The sequence below is a fragment of the Pelophylax lessonae genome (genome assembly GCF_965119305.1).
Source record: "Pelophylax lessonae genome assembly, chromosome: 3".
NCBI lineage: Eukaryota > Metazoa > Chordata > Amphibia > Anura > Ranidae > Pelophylax > Pelophylax lessonae.
The window spans coordinates 86,693,902-86,714,690 of record NC_138770.1 but is presented as its reverse complement, the minus strand read 5'-3'; the positions used below and the strand labels follow the sequence as shown (position 1 = coordinate 86,714,690).

Here is a 20,789-nt window from a genome sequence, read left to right as displayed (position 1 = left end):
CTTTTTGGCAGTCTAGCCGCGTACAGGACCCGGAAAACCAATCCGCACCTTCTGGCTTTCTAAGGGCGTAAATTATTGATCTCACTCCTTACTACCTATCACACTTTTGAAGGCCATGAAATGCCAAGATAGCACAAAACCCCCCCAAATGACCCCATTTTGCAAAGTAGACACTCCAAGCTATTAGCTGAGAGGCATGGTGAGTCCATGGAATAGTTTATATTTTGCCACAAGTTTCGGGAAAATTATAATTTTTTTGTTTTTTTTGTTTTTTTACACAAAGTTGTCGGTAAATGATATAATGCTCACACATGCCATGGGTATATGTGAAATGACACCCCAAAATACATTCTGCTGCTCCTCCTGAGTACAGGAATACCCCATGTGTGAGACTTTTTGGCAGTCTAGCCGCGTACAGGACCCGGAAAACCACTCCCCACCTTCAGGCTTTCTAAGGGCGTAAATTGTTGATCTCACTCCTTACTACCTATCACACTTTTGAAGGCCATGAAATGCCAAAATGGCACAAAACCCCCCCAAATGACCCCATTTTGCAAAGTAGACACTCCATTCTATTTGCTGAGAGGCATGGTGAGTATTTTGCAGCTCTCATTTTTTTTGGAAAATGAAGAAAAAACAGGAAAATGCATTTTTTTCCCTCTTTTTTCAATTTCCAAAACTTTGTGACAAAAAGTGAGATCTGCAAAACACCCAACATGCCTCTCTGCAAATAGCTTAGGGGTCATTTGGGGGGGGGGGTTGTGCTGTCTTGGCATTTCATGGCCTCCGAAACTGTGATAGGTAGTCAGGAGTGAAATCAACAATTTACGCCCTTGGAAAGCCTGAAAGTGGGGGTTGGCTTTCGGGGACCTGTACTCGGCTAGACTGTAAAAAAGTTTCACACATGGGGTATCCCTGTACTCAGGAGAAGCAGCAGAATGTATTTTGGGGTGTCATTTCACATATACCCATGGCATATGTGAGAAATATATCATTTAGTGACAACTTTGTGTAAAAAAATAAAAATAATAATAATATATTTCCCGTAACTTGTGGCAAAATATAAAATATTCCATGGACTCACCATGCCTCTCAGCAAATAGCTTGGGGTGTCTACTTTGCAAAATGGGGTCATTTGGGGGGGTTTTGTGCTATCTTGAAATTTCAGGGCCTCCGAAACTGTGATGGGTATTGAGGAGTAAAATCAAAAATTTACGCCATTAGAAAACCTAAAGATGGGGATTGATTATCGGGGTCCCGTACACAGCTAGGCTCCCAAAAAGTCTCACACATGGGGTATCCCCATACTCAGGAGAAGTGGCAGAATGTATTTTGGGGTGTCATTCCACATATACCGATGTCATGTGTGAGAAATTTATCTTTTAGTGACAACTTTGTGTTAAAAAAAAAAATAAAAAAAAAATTGTAATTTTCCCAAAACTTGTGGCAAAATATAAAATATTCCATGGACTCACCATGCCTCTCAGCAAACAGCTTGGGGTGTCTACTTTCCAAAATGGGGTCATTTGGGGGGGGGGGGTTGTGGTATCTTGACATTTCAGGGCCTCCTAAACAGTAATAGGTAGTGAGAAAATGCAATCAAAAATGTACACCCTTTGAAATTCTGATGGTTGTGATTGGTTTTGAGGTTCCGTACACAGCTAGACTCCCAAAAAGTCTCACATATGTGGTATCCCTGTACTCAGGAGAAGCAGCAGAATATATTTTGGGGTGTAATTACACATATACCCATGGCATGTGTGAGCAATATATCATTTCAATGACAACTTTGTGTAAAAAAAAAAAAAAATTTTTTTTAGTTATTTTTCAAACACCTGTGACAAAAAAATGAAATATTCAATGAGCTCAACATGCCTCTCAGAACATTCCTTAGGATGTCTACTTTCCAAAAAGTGGTAATTTGGGGGGGTCTTGTACTGCCCTGCCCTTTTAGCACTTCATGAAATGAGATAGGCAGTCAGAAATTAAAGCTGCGTAAAATTTCAGTATTTACACCATAGTTTGTAGACACTATAACTTTTGCGCAAACCAATAAAAATTCGCTCATTGAAATTTTTTTTGTCAAAGACATGTAGCTAAATATATTTTGGCCAAAAAAAATGACATAAATTGAGTATATTGGATATTTTTTAAAAGACAAAGTTGAAAATGTCATTTTTTTGCAAAATTTTCGCTCTTTTTTTATTAATATCGCAAAAAATAAAAATCGCACAGGTGATCAAATACCACCAAAAGAAAGCTCTGTTTGTGGGAAAAAAAGGACGTAAATTTCGTTTGGGTACCACATTGCATGACCGCACCATTGTCAGTTAAAGTCGCACAGTGCCGAAGCACAAAAAGTGGCCCAGACGTAAGACAGCAAAATGCTCTAGTGGTAAAGTGGTTAAAAAAATACAGGGGTTATGGCAGCTAGCTAACCCCGGTATTTAACATCAAAGTACCAATGTAAAACTGCGGCGGGTGGTCCGGAAGTGGTTAATGTGTGGTCCTTGCAGGTCCACCCTCCGGCTGTTAGTGCCCACGTGCCAGATCCCTTTAAGAGACTGGACCTTGCTGCCTCCACTCACAGTTTAGCTTAAGCATTGAATAAGAACAACCTCATTGAGAAACACATCAACCATTTATTATAGTTATAATGCACTCACATAAGTATAAAAATGTCTCTCTATAGTAAAACAGCAGGCTCCTGCCACGCTTTCGATCTTGCGTCCAAACCAGAAGTGACATAATTGGCTCCACCCAATGCGTTGCATCACTGGTCACTTGACTTCCTCAGGGTAGCATGCAGTGGCGGCCCGTGCATAGGGGGCGCCAGGGCGCCGCCCTCCTACCCCTAAAAAAAAAAGAAAAAAAAAAAACGAAAAAAAAAAAAAAAAAAAAAACGAACAAATAAAGTTGTTCAAAAAAAAAAATTGGGTTAGCCGGCCTGAACCCAAGGAACTGGTGGCTGGGGGGGTGGGGTTACCTCCCAGAAGAGGCGCCGATTGGCTGCCTTCTGGGGAGGTAGGGGGGTATCCTGGGCGCAAGTCTTTGCGGTTGGACACCCCCACTTTCTGATATCCTGGCTGTGATTGGTCCAGTCTACAGCCTGGACCAATCATCATCCAGGATATCGCTGACGTCGCAATGGGGCGGTGCCGGTGCGTGCGTCAATCACTCACCGTCACCGCCGCTCAGAGAAGAGGAGAGGCCGCCCACCGGTTCCCGCCGCCGAGACGACGAGGGAGAAGGACCCGCCGCAGAAGAGGAGGAAGAAGCTGAGCCGCGCCGCCGCCAGGTAAGTTTGAACGGAGCACGCACGCTGACACTCTGCAATCATTGGGGGATAATGCTGGCACTCTGCAATCATTGGGGGACAATGCTGTGGCGCTCTGCAATCATTGGGGTACAATGCTGTGGCGCTCTGCAATCATTGGGGGACAATGCTGTGGCGCTCTGCAATCATTGGGGGACAATGCTGTGGCACTCTGCAATCATTGGGGGACAATGCTGTGGCACTCTGCAATCATTGGGGGACAATGCTGTGGCACTCTGCAATCATTGGGGGACAATGCTGTGGCGCTCTGCAATCATTGGGGACAATGCTGTGGCGCTCTGCAATCATTGGGGGACAATGCTGTGGCGCTCTGCAATCATTGGGGGACAATGCTGTGGCGCTCTGCAATCATTGGGGGACAAAGCTGTGGCGCTCTGCAATCATTGGGGGACAATGCTGTGGCGCTCTGCAATCATTGGGGGACAATGCTGTGGCGCTCTGCAGTGATTGGGGACAATGCTGTGGCGCTCTGCATTGAAAGGGGCTCGCACGCTGAACTCTGCATTGATGGGGGCACAGCACAGTTGCATTGAAGGGGGCATGCACGCTGAACTCTGCATTGTTGGGGCACAGCAAAGAGTTCATTGCATTGAAGGGGGCACAGTGTTTATTGCATTGAAGGGGGCACAGCACAGTGTTTATTGCATTGAAGGGGGGCACAGCACAGTGTTTATTGCATTGAAGGGGGCACAGCACAGTGTTTATTGCATTGAAGGGGGCACAGCACAGTGTTTATTGCATTGAAGGGGGCACAGCACAGTGTTCATTGCATTGTGGGGGCACAGCACAGTGTTTATTGCATTGAAGGGGGCACAGCACAGTGTATATTGCATTGAAGGGGGCACAGCACAGTGTTGCATTGAAGGGGGCATGCACGCTGAACTCTGCATTGTTGGGGCACAGCACAGAGTTCATTGCATTGAAGGGGGCACAGTGTTTATTGCATTGAAGGGGGCACAGCACAGTGTTTATTGCATTGAAGGGGGCACAGCACAGTGTTTATTGCATTGAAGGGGGCACAGCACAGTGTTCATTGCATTGTGGGGGCACAGCGCAGTGTTTATTGCATTGAAGGGGGCACAGCGCAGTGTTTTTTTGCATTGAAGGGGGCACAGCACAGTGTTGCATTGAAGGGGGCATGCACGCTGAACTCTGCATTGTTGGGGCACAGCACAGTGTTCATTGCATTGAAGGGGGCATAGCACAGTGTTTATTGCATTGAAGGGGGCACAGCACAGTGTTTATTGCATTGAAGGGGGCACAGCACATTGTTCATTGCATTGAAGGGGGCACAGCACAGTTGCATTGAAGGGGGCATGCACGCTGAACTCTGCATTGTGGGGGCACAGCACAGTGTTTATTGCATTGAAGGGGGCATAGCACAGTGTTTATTGCATTGAAGGGGGCACAGCACAATGTTCATTGCATTGAAGGGGGCACGCACGCTGAACTCTGTATTGAAGGGGGCATGTACGCTGGTCTCTGCATTGAAAGGGGGCATATACCATCTCCTGTACCATGACCTGTGACATGCCTGTACCATCACCTGTGCCATGCCTATACCATCACCTGTGCCATGCCTGTACCATCACCTGTGCCATGCCTGTACCATCACCTGTGCCATGCCTGTACCATCACCTGTGCCATGCCTGTACCATCACGTATGCCATGCCTGTACCATGACTTCAAAGTCACGCAATTTTTTACTGCGTTTTTTGACGCGAAGCAATACCTATTACATTTTTCTTTTTGAGCACCAGCCGCCACTGGTAGCATGTGAGCTGGCACTGTGCTTAGTGGCAGATTGGTGGCACTTTGGAACAATTTGGAACATGTTGTATCACTTCCGAAGATTCATATACTTTATTTCACAAAGGTAAAACTTGTGGACCATTGACAGTTGATTTGTTATTATAAGACATTTAACTTTGTGGGTGATAAGTAACACATGGCACACATATATATGTCTGTTAACCACTTTTGTATTAATCAAAATAAGTTGTTTGGTATATTATATGATATTGGATTTATTAATTCTATATTCTGTTCACATTTTGGAGTAGACGGTACTGGAGCTTTGTACATGTAGCATACACAGCACTAATTCAGTTCATTTCATTTTAAGGGACAGCGCATCACTCTAATACACCTTATTTTTTAGATCCTTTAGTGTGCTTGATGGTTGCAACAATTCCACATATTTATCTTTTAGTTCATCCTGTTAGCAGCAAATTAGGTTATCCTGAACCATCTATAGAAATCGTGTATCCTCTGCATTTACTTAACGTTATACTCTATTTGAGTTATCTGGGTTTGAAACAGGTTTACTTTAACTGCAGCATAGCCTGTTTTTTTTTGTCCTGCAGAGGTTCCCAGGTTACATGAGTAGCTGAACAAATTACAACAAATCCATTGGCACGTAAAGCAATTCGCATATATCTATTTCAACTGTGTATTTAGCTGTTTGCCAGTTTAAATCGGCGCTTTGTTTGATGATTTTTTAAGTTTGTAACCTGACCAACATTTCTTTTCTGTCTTGATCAGACTTTGCTGACACAATGAATGTCCCAGATCCAATTACAATGGTTCTATCCATTATTTTCTGTGTGTTTCTGGCCATTGTATTTTATGGATGGAAAAGAGGGACCCCCAACTTTCCTCCTGGACCCACTCCTTTACCGATCATCGGAAACATGCACATCCTAAACATGAAGAAGCCGTATAAATCATTTCATGAGGTAATAATGGCATCTACAGAATATGCTCAAGAAAAGGACCAGACACAGTTGAAATAATTTTGAGGTCTCAGGGAACACTGGGCAAAAAATTACATATCAGGTCAAAGTACATGATCATTAGGTTGTAGAATGTTTTAAATAGAAATAAAGAAATGACCATAACTAGGGTATTTGACACCCAAAGTGGATTATTTTACAACACTCCCCTGCTCTGTGCAGCAATAGTAATTAAATAAAATAAAAATAAATAAATAAATACATAAATAAGAAAATAAACACAAACTTCGAAAGTTGTAATGCCCCCTTACTTTGGTGGTCTATGGAAAAAAGCCCCCTTTACACTGATAAGTGTGAAAGTGACCTATTACATTGGATATCAGTGGGAAATTGCCCCCTTACATTGGTGGTGATTGTAGGTGGGAGATCGATCTGCCACTTTGCACTGCTTGAGTAACCCATAGCAACCTTTAGGTAAGTGATGGCAAACCTTGACACCCCAGATGGTTTGGAACTACATCTCCCATGATGTTCAACTACACTGCAGAGTGCATGATTATTATTGCAAATGTAGTTCCAAAAAATCTGGGGTACCAAGGTTCGCCATCACTGCTTTAGATGAACCCTAGGATTCCATGGAACCCTGGCGGACAAAGCCACCTTGTGGGCGTGGCCTACTGCACCCATGCACATGGAGGTATATTTTACATGGAGTGTGCTCATCAATGACCTGGACTAGGTGGAAGTGTTGGTCATGTGGAGAACTGAACATTAAGGCAGTCTCCTGTCACGCAGCGCAGGTCTCATACGTGTCCTATGTTAACGCTTTCCTTCCCGTACCCAGTGATCAGGTCTTAGACCTCCGTAAGGCTAGTCTGCTCCCATTGAGAAGATGAACAGCTATGGAGGGAGTCAGAGCACTGACCCCCCTCACTACCAGAGGACCTGTCACCTAACCAGGTACCACTTCAAACAACTGGTTGCTATAGCTATGTTTCTTTTTGGTTACCCATAGCAAGTACCTCCTCTTCTTAGCTTTAGTAGGTTAACCTTAGTCGTGGAGTTACCCCATAGTGCTTTAACAGACCCAGGTTCTTTAGGGATAACTAAACTCAACATGCACCCCCTGAATAATGTCAGACCAGGCTCAACACAGCATTTACTAAAAACTCAGCACCACAGATATCCTGATGATTTTGGTACTCCAATGGTGGACCACAGGTTCAAGAAAACTTAAAAAAAAGAGGGCGCACCAGCCTAGCGCATTATCCTCAGTAGGCTTTTATTAATAAATAATTAAAAAGTGTCTACTCACAAACAAGTCATGTAAACCAGCATATTAAATCCGACAGACAACGTCCATAGTGTTGGAGTCCACTGTCTAAGTCCAGGAGACCGGCTGACGCGTTTCGAGGCAGTGCCTCTTCCTCAGAGCCTCTGGTTTACATCACTTGTTTGTGAGTAGACACTTTTTAATTATTTATTAATAAAAGCCTACTGAGGATAATGCGCTAGGCTGGTGCGCCCTCTTTTTTTGTTTATGTGTACAGTGTCAAGTCGACCACCCCGGTCGTAGAGGGCAGCAAGGTCTAGCCATTTGGGGATGCCAAGTGAAAAGTCCCATGATAGAGGGTGTTCGAGAACCAGGTTCTGAGCACAGGAGCAAGGTGCCAAGCATCGCATTTTTCTTCAAGAAAACTTCAGCAAGGCTCCTCTTCTCGTGCCTGTTTCTAGCCCCCTTTAGAGCTCTGTGAAGTAGCTGGAGATTACATGCTGTGTCTTGTCTGTGTCTCTTCCCATGCAGACTGCTCCCTGTGCAGTGCCCTCCCCCCTTTTTATTTACAGAGAGAGAGGCAGAGCCCAGAAAATGTAGAAACTGCAGAAACAGGTTTGACCCTTTACAAGCCTGGACAAGCCATGACTAACTAACTTATACTAGGCAACTCACCTACAGCCTGATCTAGGAAGTCTGTGTCAAATGATATGCTAAGTTTCCATTGAAAAGGAACATATTTATGCAGACTTTATTGCATAACTATTTTTTGATGATTCTAGCAGAGTGGGAAAACAATATACAATGGCATCAATTTACAAAAACCATGCAGTGTTATCATTATTGTGTATTATTTTCTTTTTTATTTCCATGACTGTGTATTATTTTCTATTTTTTTATCTTTTTGCTTTAATTCACTGGAGCTTTTATTGCATGACATATGAATTAACCTTATCTATATGACATTATCTATTCTAGTTGTTCATCTTTTTATATATATAACCCAACTGACAAAGAAAGTTGCTTGGGTTTTCCATGATTACAGTGTACCTAAACCAAGAAATGCAACATATTAGAATAAAAATGTAATATATTGTAGCTTATTCTTTCTTATGTGTTACTTATGAGGCGCTATTACAAACAATAATATTCCAAAAGTGAAATATATTCAATATTAAACAAAATCAAATGAGTTAATGTCCATATTCTCCTGTGTTTCTTCCAGTCAGTCAAAGTTCCAGTTTCTTCCGTGGTTAAAATGCTTAGAATTCTTCTTAGGGCAGACATAAGGTGTTCATCAATAGTGATCCGCCACCTATATGTGAATGAGCCACTCACCAGATAATCTCAGGCCACCAGGATCCAAACCGCTTAAATTAACTTCCTTGTTCCCCAAGGGTTTTTTTTTTTTTTTACCTGATGTCCTACCAGTAACACAATTCCTGTTTTAGCATGATATTGCTCACTAAATGTACTGTATATATGAAGTAGTAGGGTTGTTGGCCTAGGACAGGAAGTGTGTTGTAACTACAGAGGACCATCACCCTCCCCTTATCTCCATAACATTGGAGGGGAGGGTGTTATGTAGTCAACAAAGCTAAACTGGGCAAGTCTCAAAAGCTCACTGGACATATGTACTGTAAGTGCAACTGTATATAGGGAGTTGACAAAATGTTAGCAATTAGCTAAGTGGGGGAAAAACATTAATAGAAACCGCCATAAAAAATCTGAAATCTGAATGTAATGCTGTATGAAGTTTTCTTTCATACTTGTTGAGGTTCTTCCTCAGCCACATTCTATCTGCATGCATGAGATCCATATATTTTGATAATCTAAACCTTGATTCCCAAAGGACCACATACAGCAGTTAAACAATCTGGCCGTTTCCTCGAGTATGTCTGCAGTATCTTCTTTAGTATTACATATACTGAACATTATGTGCCACTTGTTGTGCTTCAAGGACCACGTTATGCACTAACATACCTCCTTTAGGCCTCTATCTGTGCATCCAGTATGGTCACCTGCTGAATAAGCACCCTCCACAGACAGCTCAACTCTCCATTAAGACATGGCAGTTTAATCCAATGTAGTTTTACTTGTTAAAATGCAGTACCTGGAATGTTAACGGGTCATTTGAAGTGTAAAGATACAATAATCTTCTAAGCCCTATGCCTGATATGAAGGCTGGTAGCCAACTGATTCCTCTTGTATTGTATTGTAAATGTATTGTCTGCCCTAATGATGTTTTAAAACTGTTGGCGATATATAAATCCTGTATAATAATAATAATAATTATAATAGCTGAGGGAACATGAAGAAGGTGAGAGGGGGGGGGGTCTATCTATGGACTAAACCAACAAGCCCCAACATACAGGGAATCTGGATTATACCATTTGCAGTCATAAAATACCAATTTATAGCAAAACTGAGTTGCCACGGTAAGTGTCAGCACAAAGATATCATACATTCATATAAAAATCCAATGTTACAGTGATGGTACATGATAATGGTTCCAGAACACAGCCCTTTAGTGATGTTGAAGGCCCTCTCTACTTTGGAAGTTGACAATCACTGATATGGACACTGTCATGTGGAGGTTGGTCTTGGTGCAAGATACCCTATTAAGATGAACAGATGTGAGCAGAGCTATTACTTCTGCTACTGTTTTAGATATACACTTTTGGATGAGGTTTGGTTTCACTGCTACCATGGGTTTGAGAGTTGCAGTATCAGTGCATTTATGTGCAGACTTGCTTCAGGAGAATTTAAAACAAATATATAATATACTGTATGACCTTTGAATTTTGGCCAGCAGGCATAGAGGGACCAAAAAGGGTATTTTGGGATAAGCCACAGTGTCAGTGCTTTAGAATATCCTTTACGGATAGGATAGGGAAAGCTGACATACTGCGTAGGAAGAAATTGGGGTCAGTTAGGACATTGTACTTTAACTATTATTACTAGCTATTTGGGCAAAAAACTCCTATGCTGGCCCTTTGATTTTATCATTGGGGACTTTTTCTTGTCTTCCTTATTTTGCGGTTGATTGTGGTTGATTATCAGCAGTCAATTTCAGCTGCTGTCCCATCCATGGATTTTTTTTTTTTTGCCAAAAGGCTTCCTATAAAAAATGACATTTTGTTTTAGGGGATGGTATTTCGGGGGTAATTGTTTTTTCTTTCTGTTTTACTGTACATTGACAAGGTTTTTTTAAGTTTTAGGTATGCAAAGTGAGGCATTAACAACTTGCCGACCGCCGCAAGTACATATACTGCGGCGGTCAGCCCCTCACAGGCAAAGTGACGTATGGGTACGTCACTAGCCTGTGAGGCTCTGGGGAGCGAGCGCGCGCCGCCGGAGGCGCGCTCCCACGCGGTCACGGACCACCAACCCGCGCGTGTGACCGACGGACCCGATGTCCGCCGGTCACTCGGCGATCGTCGGTGGAGAGGGAGAAAGGCAGACGGCTAGTGTAAACAAGCCGCTGTCATTCTCCCCTGTGTAGAAACAATGATCATACGGTTCTACTATGCAGGACCGTTGATCATTGTTCTTACAGCTCAAGCCACAGCCAATCATAGTTAGAATCACGCCCCTAGGGACACACAAAGCCCCTCCCTCTCAAATAAAGTTAACCCCTTCACTGCCAGTGTAATTTTACAGTAACAGTGCATATGTATAGCACTGATTACTGTAGAAATGTCACTGGTAACCCCAAAAGTGTCAAAAATGTCAGTCAAGGGTCCGATCTGTCCGCCGCAATGTTGCAGTATCGCAAAAAAAAACGCAGATCGCCGCCATTACGCGTTAAAAAAAAAACAACAAAAATGACAAAAATCTTTCCCTTTCTTAGTAAACGCGATAACTTTTGCGCAAACCACTCAAAATACGCTTTATGTAGCATAAAACAAATTGGCCGAAAATGTTAAAAAATTTTGATTTTTACATTTTTTTGGGGGGGGGAATTTCATATAAAAAAATGTGAAAAATATTGTTATTTTTGTAAAATTGACGCTCTTTTTTGTTTATAGCGCGTGATCAAAAAATCGCACAGGTGATCAAATACCACCAAAAGAAAGCTCTGTTTGTGGGAAAAAAAGGACGTCAAATTAGTTTAGGTACAGCGTCGCACGACTGCACAATTGTCTGTTAAAGTCACGCAGTGCCAAATTGCAAAATACCCCCTGGTCAGGAAGGGGGTAAAATCTTCCGGGGCTTAAGTGGTTAATTTGTTACTGACCATCCATTTGTGAAGTTGCCTTTTGTTCACTGTGTGAATCATTTGAAAGAAGAATAAAATAAACCCCCGTAACGCTGGCGTCTCCTTGCCCTTTAAAGGGGTTTCTAATGCTGGGAGGCGGGGTGGGGTTTATGAACATGTGATTGCCATGCCACTGTCACAGTGGTCACATGATCGGAAATCTCCAGATTGCTACTTGCCTTCTGTTAGACACTGGTAACTGTGCGTGGAGCACGCAGAGCGTACTCTCCCGACACAGGTTTGTTTACATTTTGGTACGCAAATATGCGGCCTCGCGGCATCAGGGCCCTCCCGCCCAAGAGGCCGCATATTTGCATACCACTGGCACAAAGAGGTTGAGAAAAATGTGCACCTAAACTCCCTCTCGTTGTATCAGTCACATTTACTGCGTTTCCCCCACCTCCCACCCCCATAGTAAAAATAAAAGTTAAACATACATTGGTTAGGCCTATTATCTCTGATTAAAACTTTCTCACTACTGGCCAATTTTAAAGCATGTGTCACTGTTAAAACCAGATTAAAAAGCTATTTTTGACTGTAATGATGTACGTAGATTGAGATGCTGTTGTATGTAAGCCATTCCATTTGTAGAAGAAAAAGAAATCAGTTCCAGCCGGTATATGCTATTTCTAAGACTGTCAGTGAAAATAAACTGTTTTGTAACAAGCTTGTTGCTTAAAGTGATTGTTAATCCACTATACTATGATCATGCTGTTATATAACGCTATGTGTCCCTGTGCTGTATAAAAAAAAGCTGATTATACCTTATATCAGAGCGTCTCCTGGCGCTCACGTAACTCCTTGGCTCTTTCCACTGCCCGGATGACAGCTCTAGCTGGAGGGGCCGAGCACTCCCACTGACGTCAGCTGGGGGGAGGAGAGCCAAGGAGTCACGTGAGCACCTTAAGACACTCTGATATTAGCTATAATCTGCATTTTTTTTTATATAGCAGAGGCACAGGGACACATAGCATTATATAACAGAGGGGGTGGCATGATCATAGTATAGATATGAGAGCAGCAGGAAGGGAGGATCGTGGAGTGGATGGAGCTGACAGGCAGGGAGGGAAGCGGGAAAGGGGACATAGGAGACACAGGAGAGCAGAGGGAGAGCTGTGAATTATGGAGGCACGTAAACTGACCACAGTGTAAGGGCTCAGCAGCCATTATAAACCGTGGTCAGTTTACAGGGGGAGGGTATAGCCAAGCAGGATCAGCCAGGTCTTTCAGGTGATACAGGGGGGCCGAATTTACACAGCACAAGCACTGTGCTATATAACATGCTTTAAGGCAGGGATCTTCAAATTACAGCCCTCCAGCTGTTGCGGAACTATACGTCCCATGAGGCATTGTAAAACTCTGACATTCACAGACACAGCTAGGCATGATGGGAATTGCAGTTTCTGAGCAACTGGAGGGCCATAGTTTGAAGACCTTTGATTTAAGGGAAAAGTATCCATTTTGTTATTTAGGGTAACAAACATTTTAAAGAATTTGTATATTCTCAATGTTGCCTTCAAAACTGCATGAAAGGTTATGGTATTTCTTTTTCTACATTGGTACATGCTTTATTTTGAGAATTACTTTTCCTATTAGTCCCAAAAATTGCCATACTTACTAACAAGATTTGCTTCCCTTAGATTTTAATGGGATTTGATGCTAAGTCCCTCTGCAGATCAAACCCCAGAACATTCACCCATCCCTATATACATTATTCAAAGACGTAACTTTTTTGAAATTTCTGCTTGGTTATATATTTATATTACTGACATTTGGTCCAATTGCAGCTCTCTAAGAAGTATGGTCCGGTGTACAGTATCAAGATAGGAGAGGAAAAAATGGTGATCCTCTGTGGATATGAGACAGTAAAAGATGCGTTGGTAAATCACGCTGATGAGTTTTCCGGAAGACCGATGATTCCCCTGTTCAATGAAATCACCAAAGGACACGGTAACATAAATGTTTTACATTGTGACATTTTCTTTTATTTCCTTGACTTTTACCACTCATTCTTTTCCTCTCTTTTGATTCTGATAAGTAAGAAATATTGTGTATTTATTTTATTTTTAAGCACCATTGTTTTAGTTGGTTCACTGCTGTGTTGTGAATGCAGCCCTGCATGCTCATACAGTGGGTATAGAAAATAATCACCCCCTTTAAAATAATCACATTTTGTTGCTTTGCAGCCTGAAACAAAGACAGATACAGATTTTGTTTTATCCAGCTGTATTTACTCAGTGCAACATATAACATCCAAGTGAAAGATATAACACCAACATGTCAGAAAAAAAATGTAAAAAGAACTCAAAAACAGAATCACTGAGTTTGAAACAGTATCACCCCCTCCTAAAAATGACTTGTAAACTCAATCAGGTGTAGCTAATCAACTTCTCATTGGCACACAAAGCCATTTGACTTTCAACTGTGATCAGCTGTGGTTGATTAGCTCAGCATGAAAAGAGCTTTCCTGGAGCATTTCAGTCCCTGATAGTGCAACTGAAACAAACATTCGACTACGGGTGGCAAGGCACTATCAAAAGATCTCCGGGATAAAGTTGTGGACAGGCACAAGTCAGGAGATGGGTAAAAAAAATGTCAAAGGCTTTATCAATGCCTAGAAGAACAGTCAAGTCTATTAGTAAGAAATGGAAGGCATTTGGTACAACACAGACCGTCCCTTGATCAGGATGTCGCTCCAAACTGGATGAAAGAGCCTGGAGGAAACTAGTCAGAGAGGCTACCAAGAGACTCACAACAAATCTGAAGTAGTTGCAGGATTTTATGACAAAGAGTGGTCATTGTGTGCATGTGACAAACATTTCAAAAATTCTCCACAAATGTGGCTTGTATGGGAGGATTGCAAGAAAAAAGCCACTCCTTAACCACTTCTGGACTGGAAGATTTTCCCCCTTAATGACCAGGCCATTTTTTGCGATTCGGCACTGCGTTACTTTAACGGACGATTGTGCGTTCGTGCGACGCTGTACCAAAATAAAATTGATGTCCTTTTTATCCCACAAATGGAGCTTTCTTTTGGTGGTATTTGATCACCTCTGCGATTTTTAATTTTTGCGCTATAAACAAAAAAACAGCGACAATTCTGAAAAAAAGAAAAAAAACAATATTTTTCACATTCTGCTATATAACATTCCCCCAAAAAAAATTAAAAATCAAAATGTTTTAACATTTTAGGCCAATTTGTTTTCTGCTACATATGTTTGGTAAAAAGAAATTGCAATAAGCGTATTTTGATTGGTTTGCAAAGTTATTGTGTATACTAACTACGGGAAAGATTTATGTCATTTTTATTGTTTTTTTTTTTAATAGTAATGGTGGGGATCTGCGATTTTTAGCAGGACTGCGACATTGCGGCAGACAGATCGGATCCCTAACTGACATTTTTGACACTTTTGGGGGTACCAGTGACATTACTACAGCAATCAGTGTTATAAATATGCACTGTTACTGTAATAATGACAGTGGTAGGGAAGGGGCTAACACTGTGGGTGATCAAGGGGTTAAGTGTGAGCCTAGGGGAGTGATTCTAACTGTATGGGGCGGGGCTTGTCAAATTATCACAGAGACCTGTGATACTATATAGAAGAATCACAGGCGCTCTGTGATCATTCCAGAGAGAAGAACGGTCAGCTGTGTTTACAACAACTGACCGTCCTTCTCTCTCAGTGGGGAGTGATTGCGGGTGGCAGGCGGCAATCGCAGCCACCTGCCCCGTGCATTGGAGTCCCCGCTGCTACGTTGGCGGTGCGCACTCGTCCCCTAGCTGCAGGTGCACAACCGACGTATACCTACTGCCTGCTGCTGTATAACTGCGGCGAGCGATCCTTAAGTGGTTAAGAAAGGCCACATGCAGTCACGTCTGAGCTTGCCAAAGCGCACCTTGAAGATTTACCACATGGAAACAGGTGTTCTGGTCAGATGAGGCAAAATGTGAATAATTTAGCCTCAACACCAAATGATATGTCTGGGGCTGAAACCCAATACAGCTCACCAACCAAATTACACCATTCCTACAGTCAGGGCCGGTGCTTCCACTAGGCAAACTAGGCAGCCGCCTAGGGCGCCTTGCCACCTAGGGGCGCAGCCAGGAGTCGGCACTCTCTCTCCATCATGAATGATTATTGTGAGCTGAGGGGAGAGGTGGCGGTAGGGGAGGAAGAAGGGACAGAGAAAGATGCCAGGTGTCTTGGGCAGTGGCGGAACTATCAGGCCCTGGCTTTCCACTACTGTTGGAGGGGCCCCAAGAGGCAGGAATGGAGCCCACCAGAGTGCTGCCTGCATGATGATCCTCTTCAGCTGGAGCTGAACGGCCTTAACCCCAGGCAGGAAGTGACCCTCTGCACTGAGCTGGTAGGCAGCCATTAATTTCCCTGGGTTGGTATTAAGCAGGGAGCGGAGGAGAGCTGAACCTGAGCCAGAGCTCGGCACTGGAGGGCGGAACCTTTACTGGGGCAGAAGCGACAAGGCACCGGAATGGTCTGAGGAGGTTGGTGATGAAGGACATGCGGAGCTCTCTGACTGCTGCTTTTCCCTCCACCAGGAGCCGGTTGGAGCTGTGGTGAGCACTGTGGTCCAGGAGAGGAGCATCCTGGGAGAAGGAATCAGCAGGATTGTTGTGAAGGAGGGCAGAGTGGGGCCACTCTCTTCATACTGCCCAGTTAGTGTCCCCAGAACAGGGGATCGGGGTCCCTGGGTGTTACATGGAGCATCCCTGGTATGAAAGGGAATCAGGGTCACCAGGCGTGCCATGGGGAATCAGAGTCACCAGGTGTGACATGGAGGATAGGGGTCACCGGGTGTAACAGGAGTTCTGGGTCACCAGGTGTGCCATGAGGAATTGGGGTCCCTGGGTGTGCCATGGGGGATTGGGGTCCCCAAGTGTGACACGGAGGAACATCAGTGTCCCCAGGTGTGACATGGAGGAACATCAGGTTCCCCAACTGTGACATGGAAAAACATCAGGGTCTGACATAGAGGAACATTGGGGTCACTGAGTATGACAGCATGACATGGAGGAACACAGGGGTCCCTGGGTGTGACATGGAGGAACATCAGGGTCAGTGGGTATGACAGCATGACATGGAGGAATATTGGGGTCCAAGGGTGTGACATAGAAAAACATCAAAGTCCCTGGGTGTGACACGGAGGGACATTAGGGTCCCCGAGTGTGACATGGAGGAATATGGGGGGCCACTGGGTATGAAAGCATAACATGGAGGAACCATCGGATCAGGGTCACTGGGTATGACATAGAGGAGTTTTTAACCCCTTCCCTTTTTTTTTTTTGGGGGGGGGCGCAAGTAGCTGGTCTTGCCTAGGGCGTAAAATAGTCTAGCACCGGCCCTGCCTACAGTAAAACATGGAGGTGGTAGTTTCCTGTTATGAGGGTGTTTCTCTGCAGTAGGGACTTGAACATTTACCAGGATAGAAGCAAAAATGGATGGGGCAAAATACCATCAAATTCCTGAGGAAAATCTGCTGCCTTCTGCCAGAAAGTTGTCTATAGGTAGAAGGTTTACCTTCCAATATGGCAATGACCCAAAGCACACAGCAAAAATGACCACACAGTAATTGAAGGGAAAAAAAAGGGAATGTATTTGCATGGCCTAATCAGAGCCCAGACCTAAACCCCATTGAAAATCTGTGGAACAACTTGAAGACTGCAGTCCACAAATGGACAACATCAAATTTAACTGAACTTGAGCTCTTTAAAGAAGAGTGGGCATATATTGCAAAGCCTAAATGTGCAACATTAGTAGAAACATATTCCAACAGATTAATTAAACCAAAAGGTGGTTCAAAAAAATATTGACACAGGGGGGTGATCCTTTTTCCAACTCAGTGATTCTGTCCTTGATTTTTATTTTTTTATCTGCCATGTTAATGTTATATCTTTCACTTTGATGTTATAAGTTTCACTGAGTAAATACAGCTGGATGAAACAAAAACTGTCTGTGTCTATCTTCAATGGGGGGGGGGGGGGGGATTATTTTCTCTACCCACTTTATGTATTGGACTTTTATTTATTCACTACTATTTGGACATTGATTCTTCATTAACTGTTTGATGTCCAAAATCAAGGAGGAAGCCGTATATAGAGCTGAGATATGCAAATTATAACATGGCAAAGTATAACATGGCTGGTCCAGTACATATCAAGTTCTCACATAACTTTCATTATTATACGCATGAGTAAAAGTTCTTTTCCTTTTTTTTTCTTCTTTTATATAAACTATATATATATATATACAGTAAAACAGAGAACATAAAATTCCCTTCCTCACCTCATCTTATACATCATTGAACTATATCATCAGAGTATGCATATCAGGTTGTAGGCAGGCATTCAGCATCCAAGAAACTACCACGGACATCCTTCAAGGTGTCACTACCATTCCTCCTCTTCAAGGGCAGTCAGCTACCGTCTCCATAGATTCCACCCATTTAGCCCAAATTCTATTAAAATTTCTTAGCACATCCCCTTGCCTCGTATGTCATTCTATATAACAAGATATTAGAGTTGACCAGAGATTTCCAGGCAGATAATGTAAGGTAATCCATCCTAATGCACTGTATTACAATTAATTTGTAAACATAAAAAAATGCCAATCTTAGAAGGGTTCTTGTACTGTTTTCCATAACCTCCATTTCAATAATTCCCAAACGCCCAGTCAAGGGACTGCATATGTTTGGGAGATCAAAAGCATCCCCTATAAACTGGGTGCCCTATGACCAAAGAGGGCGGACTCTATTATACTCCCACACCATATGCAGAAATGAACCTTCAGCCATTAAACATTTATGACATATGGGGGTATCTCTCCGCCCCATTTTAAACAATCGAAGAGGTGTATAATACATTTGGTGAAGAAATCACCATTGAATCATCTTATCTCTGGCAGGAATTACCATATTCATATAAGAGTTAAGCACTTCATCCCAAAGTTCTTCTGTCAGTTCTGGTATAATATTGTGCCATCTCTCCCGAATTCTCTGTGTTTTTTTAATTTCAACCCCTATTAAAAAAGAGTAGTAAGTAGATACTAATTTAGAATGTTCAGGCTGCAACAGCAGTTTTTCTAAGTTTGTATTAGCAATTTCAGTTGGATCAATTCTGAACTGACGCTGTGCTGCATGTTTCAGTCTAGTATATTGAAAACTCCAAGTGTTTGGTACTCCCATTTCAGCTTGTAGCTGTGGAAATTATTTGAGTCTACCAGTGCCATATATTTGATGGAGATATTTGATCCCAAACTGGGACTACCTATATCCATCTTCCAGTTTAAAAAAATTGTTCAAGCGTGGGTTGAACCATAGTGGAGCATCAGGCGATAAATGTAAGGGTTTATCAGATATACGCTTAAGACATATTCCCAGGATACGCTTAGCAGTCTTTTGTATGGCCATACCCTCTGTTGTGGGTACCTCTCCTCTGTAAGAGAAACTCAGCAGAGTTTCAAAGGAGGACGCCACCGCAGCTTCAGCATCTATTGACGCGTTTTTCAGTTGCGGAAACATCTGCCACTGAATAATGCCAGATGTCAGTCAATTGCACCATATTGCTATGCAGATACTTTGGCTGCCCAGTTTGGGAAAGGGTCAATGTGTTTCTCTCCTTTCCTGTGGTTTTCTTGGGTTCAGCCCCCTGTTATGGATCTTTAAATAATGAGGAAAGGCTCAGGTAAACAGTCATGCAGGCGGGAGATCAGGGGAAGGACTGCTGGACCATGTAGTCTTACCCCCCCCCCCCTCTCTCCTAGAGCCAGGAAACCACCAGCTTTGGACTTGCATTGAAGGACTTGTTACCTTGGAGAAGGTATGAACTTTGACAGCCTTTATTAGGTAGTTAGTGTTGGACTTTGTTCATGTAAGGTGCATCATTGGACTGTACAACTGAATGTTCAGCTAAAGTTCCATTACCCAATTTATGCCTGGTCTGAAGTTTGTCCCAAAGGGGTGCTTTAAGGCACATGGTGTGTCAAAAGAACAGGTCCTGTAACATCAATGGGGATGAAGAAGAGAAGCTAGAGTGCCACCAAAGAAGGGTTAACCATACAGAGGAGTAGCAAGAAGTTCTGTCTAACATGTGGTTGCCACGGGTAACCAGGACTGGTGGCCGGTTATGGGTGAGGGGTTCTCTGGTTAGCGATGGGGCAGTGCTCTGACTCCCTCTGGTTAGCGATGGGGCAGTGTTCTGACTCCCTCTGGTTAGCGATGGGGCAGTGATCTGACTCCCTCTGGTTAGCGATGGGGCAGTGATCTGACTCCCTCTGTTTAGCGATGGGGCAGTGCTCTGACTCCCTCTGGTTAGCGATGAGGCAATGCTCTGACTCCCTCTGGTTAGCGATGGGGCAGTGCTCTGACTCCCTCTGGTTAGCGATGGGGCAGTGCTCTGACTCCCTCTGGTTAGCGATGGGGCAGTGCTCTGACTCCCTCTGGTTAGCGATGGGGCAGTGTTCTGACTCCCTCTGGTTAGCGATGGGGCAGTGCTCTGACTCCCTCTGGTTAGCAATGGGGCAGTGCTCTGACTCCCTCTGGTTAGCGATGGGGCAGTGCTCTGACTCCCTCTGTTTAGCGATGGGGCAGGGCTCTGACTCCCACTGGTTAGCGATGGGGCAGTGCTCTGAATCCCTCTGGTTGGCGATGGGGCAGTGTTCTGACTCCCTCTGGTTATCAATGGGGCAGTGCTCTGACTCCCTCTTGTTAGCGATGGGGCAGTGCTCTGACTCCCTCTGGTTAGCGATGGGGCAGTGCTCTGATTCCCTCTGGTTAGCGATGGGGCAGTGTTCTGACTCCCTCTGGTTAGCAATGGGGCAATGCTCTGACTCCCTCTGGTTAGCGATGAGGCAGTGCTCTGACTCCCTCTGGTTAGCGATGGGGCAATGCTCTGACTCCCTCTGGTTAGCAATGGGGCAGTGCTCTGACTCCCTCTTGTTAGCGATGAGGCAGTGCTCTGACTCCCACTGGTTAGCGATGGGGCAGTGCACTGACTCCCTCTGGTTAGGGATGGGGCAGTGCTCTGACTCCCTCTGGTTAGCGATGGGGCAATGCTCTGACTCCCTCTGGTTAGCAATGGGGCAGTGCTCTGACTCCCTCTTGTTAGCGATGGGGCAGTGCTCTGACTCCCTCTGGTTAGCGATGGGGCAGTGCTCTGAATCCCTCTGG

The 20,789-nt window shown here is 43.8% G+C and overlaps 2 protein-coding genes across 3 annotated transcripts in view; both read left to right on the top strand.

The window, feature by feature from the left end:
* The window catches only part of LOC309551312 (cytochrome P450 2K4-like), a 637,235-nt gene that overhangs the window by 41,701 nt on the left and 574,745 nt on the right, over positions 1-20,789 (top strand). The gene's annotated exons all lie outside the window — the stretch shown is intronic.
* LOC309551319 (cytochrome P450 2C14-like) overlaps positions 5,692-20,789 on the top strand; it is a 69,342-nt gene continuing 54,244 nt past the window's right edge. The window contains exons 1-3 of the mRNA XM_082251854.1: positions 5,692-5,756; positions 5,882-6,075; positions 13,394-13,556. Of these exons, the coding sequence (XP_082107980.1) occupies positions 5,896-6,075; positions 13,394-13,556 (343 nt within the window). The 5' untranslated portion in view covers positions 5,692-5,756; positions 5,882-5,895. The remainder of the gene's footprint in view (positions 5,757-5,881; positions 6,076-13,393; positions 13,557-20,789) is intronic.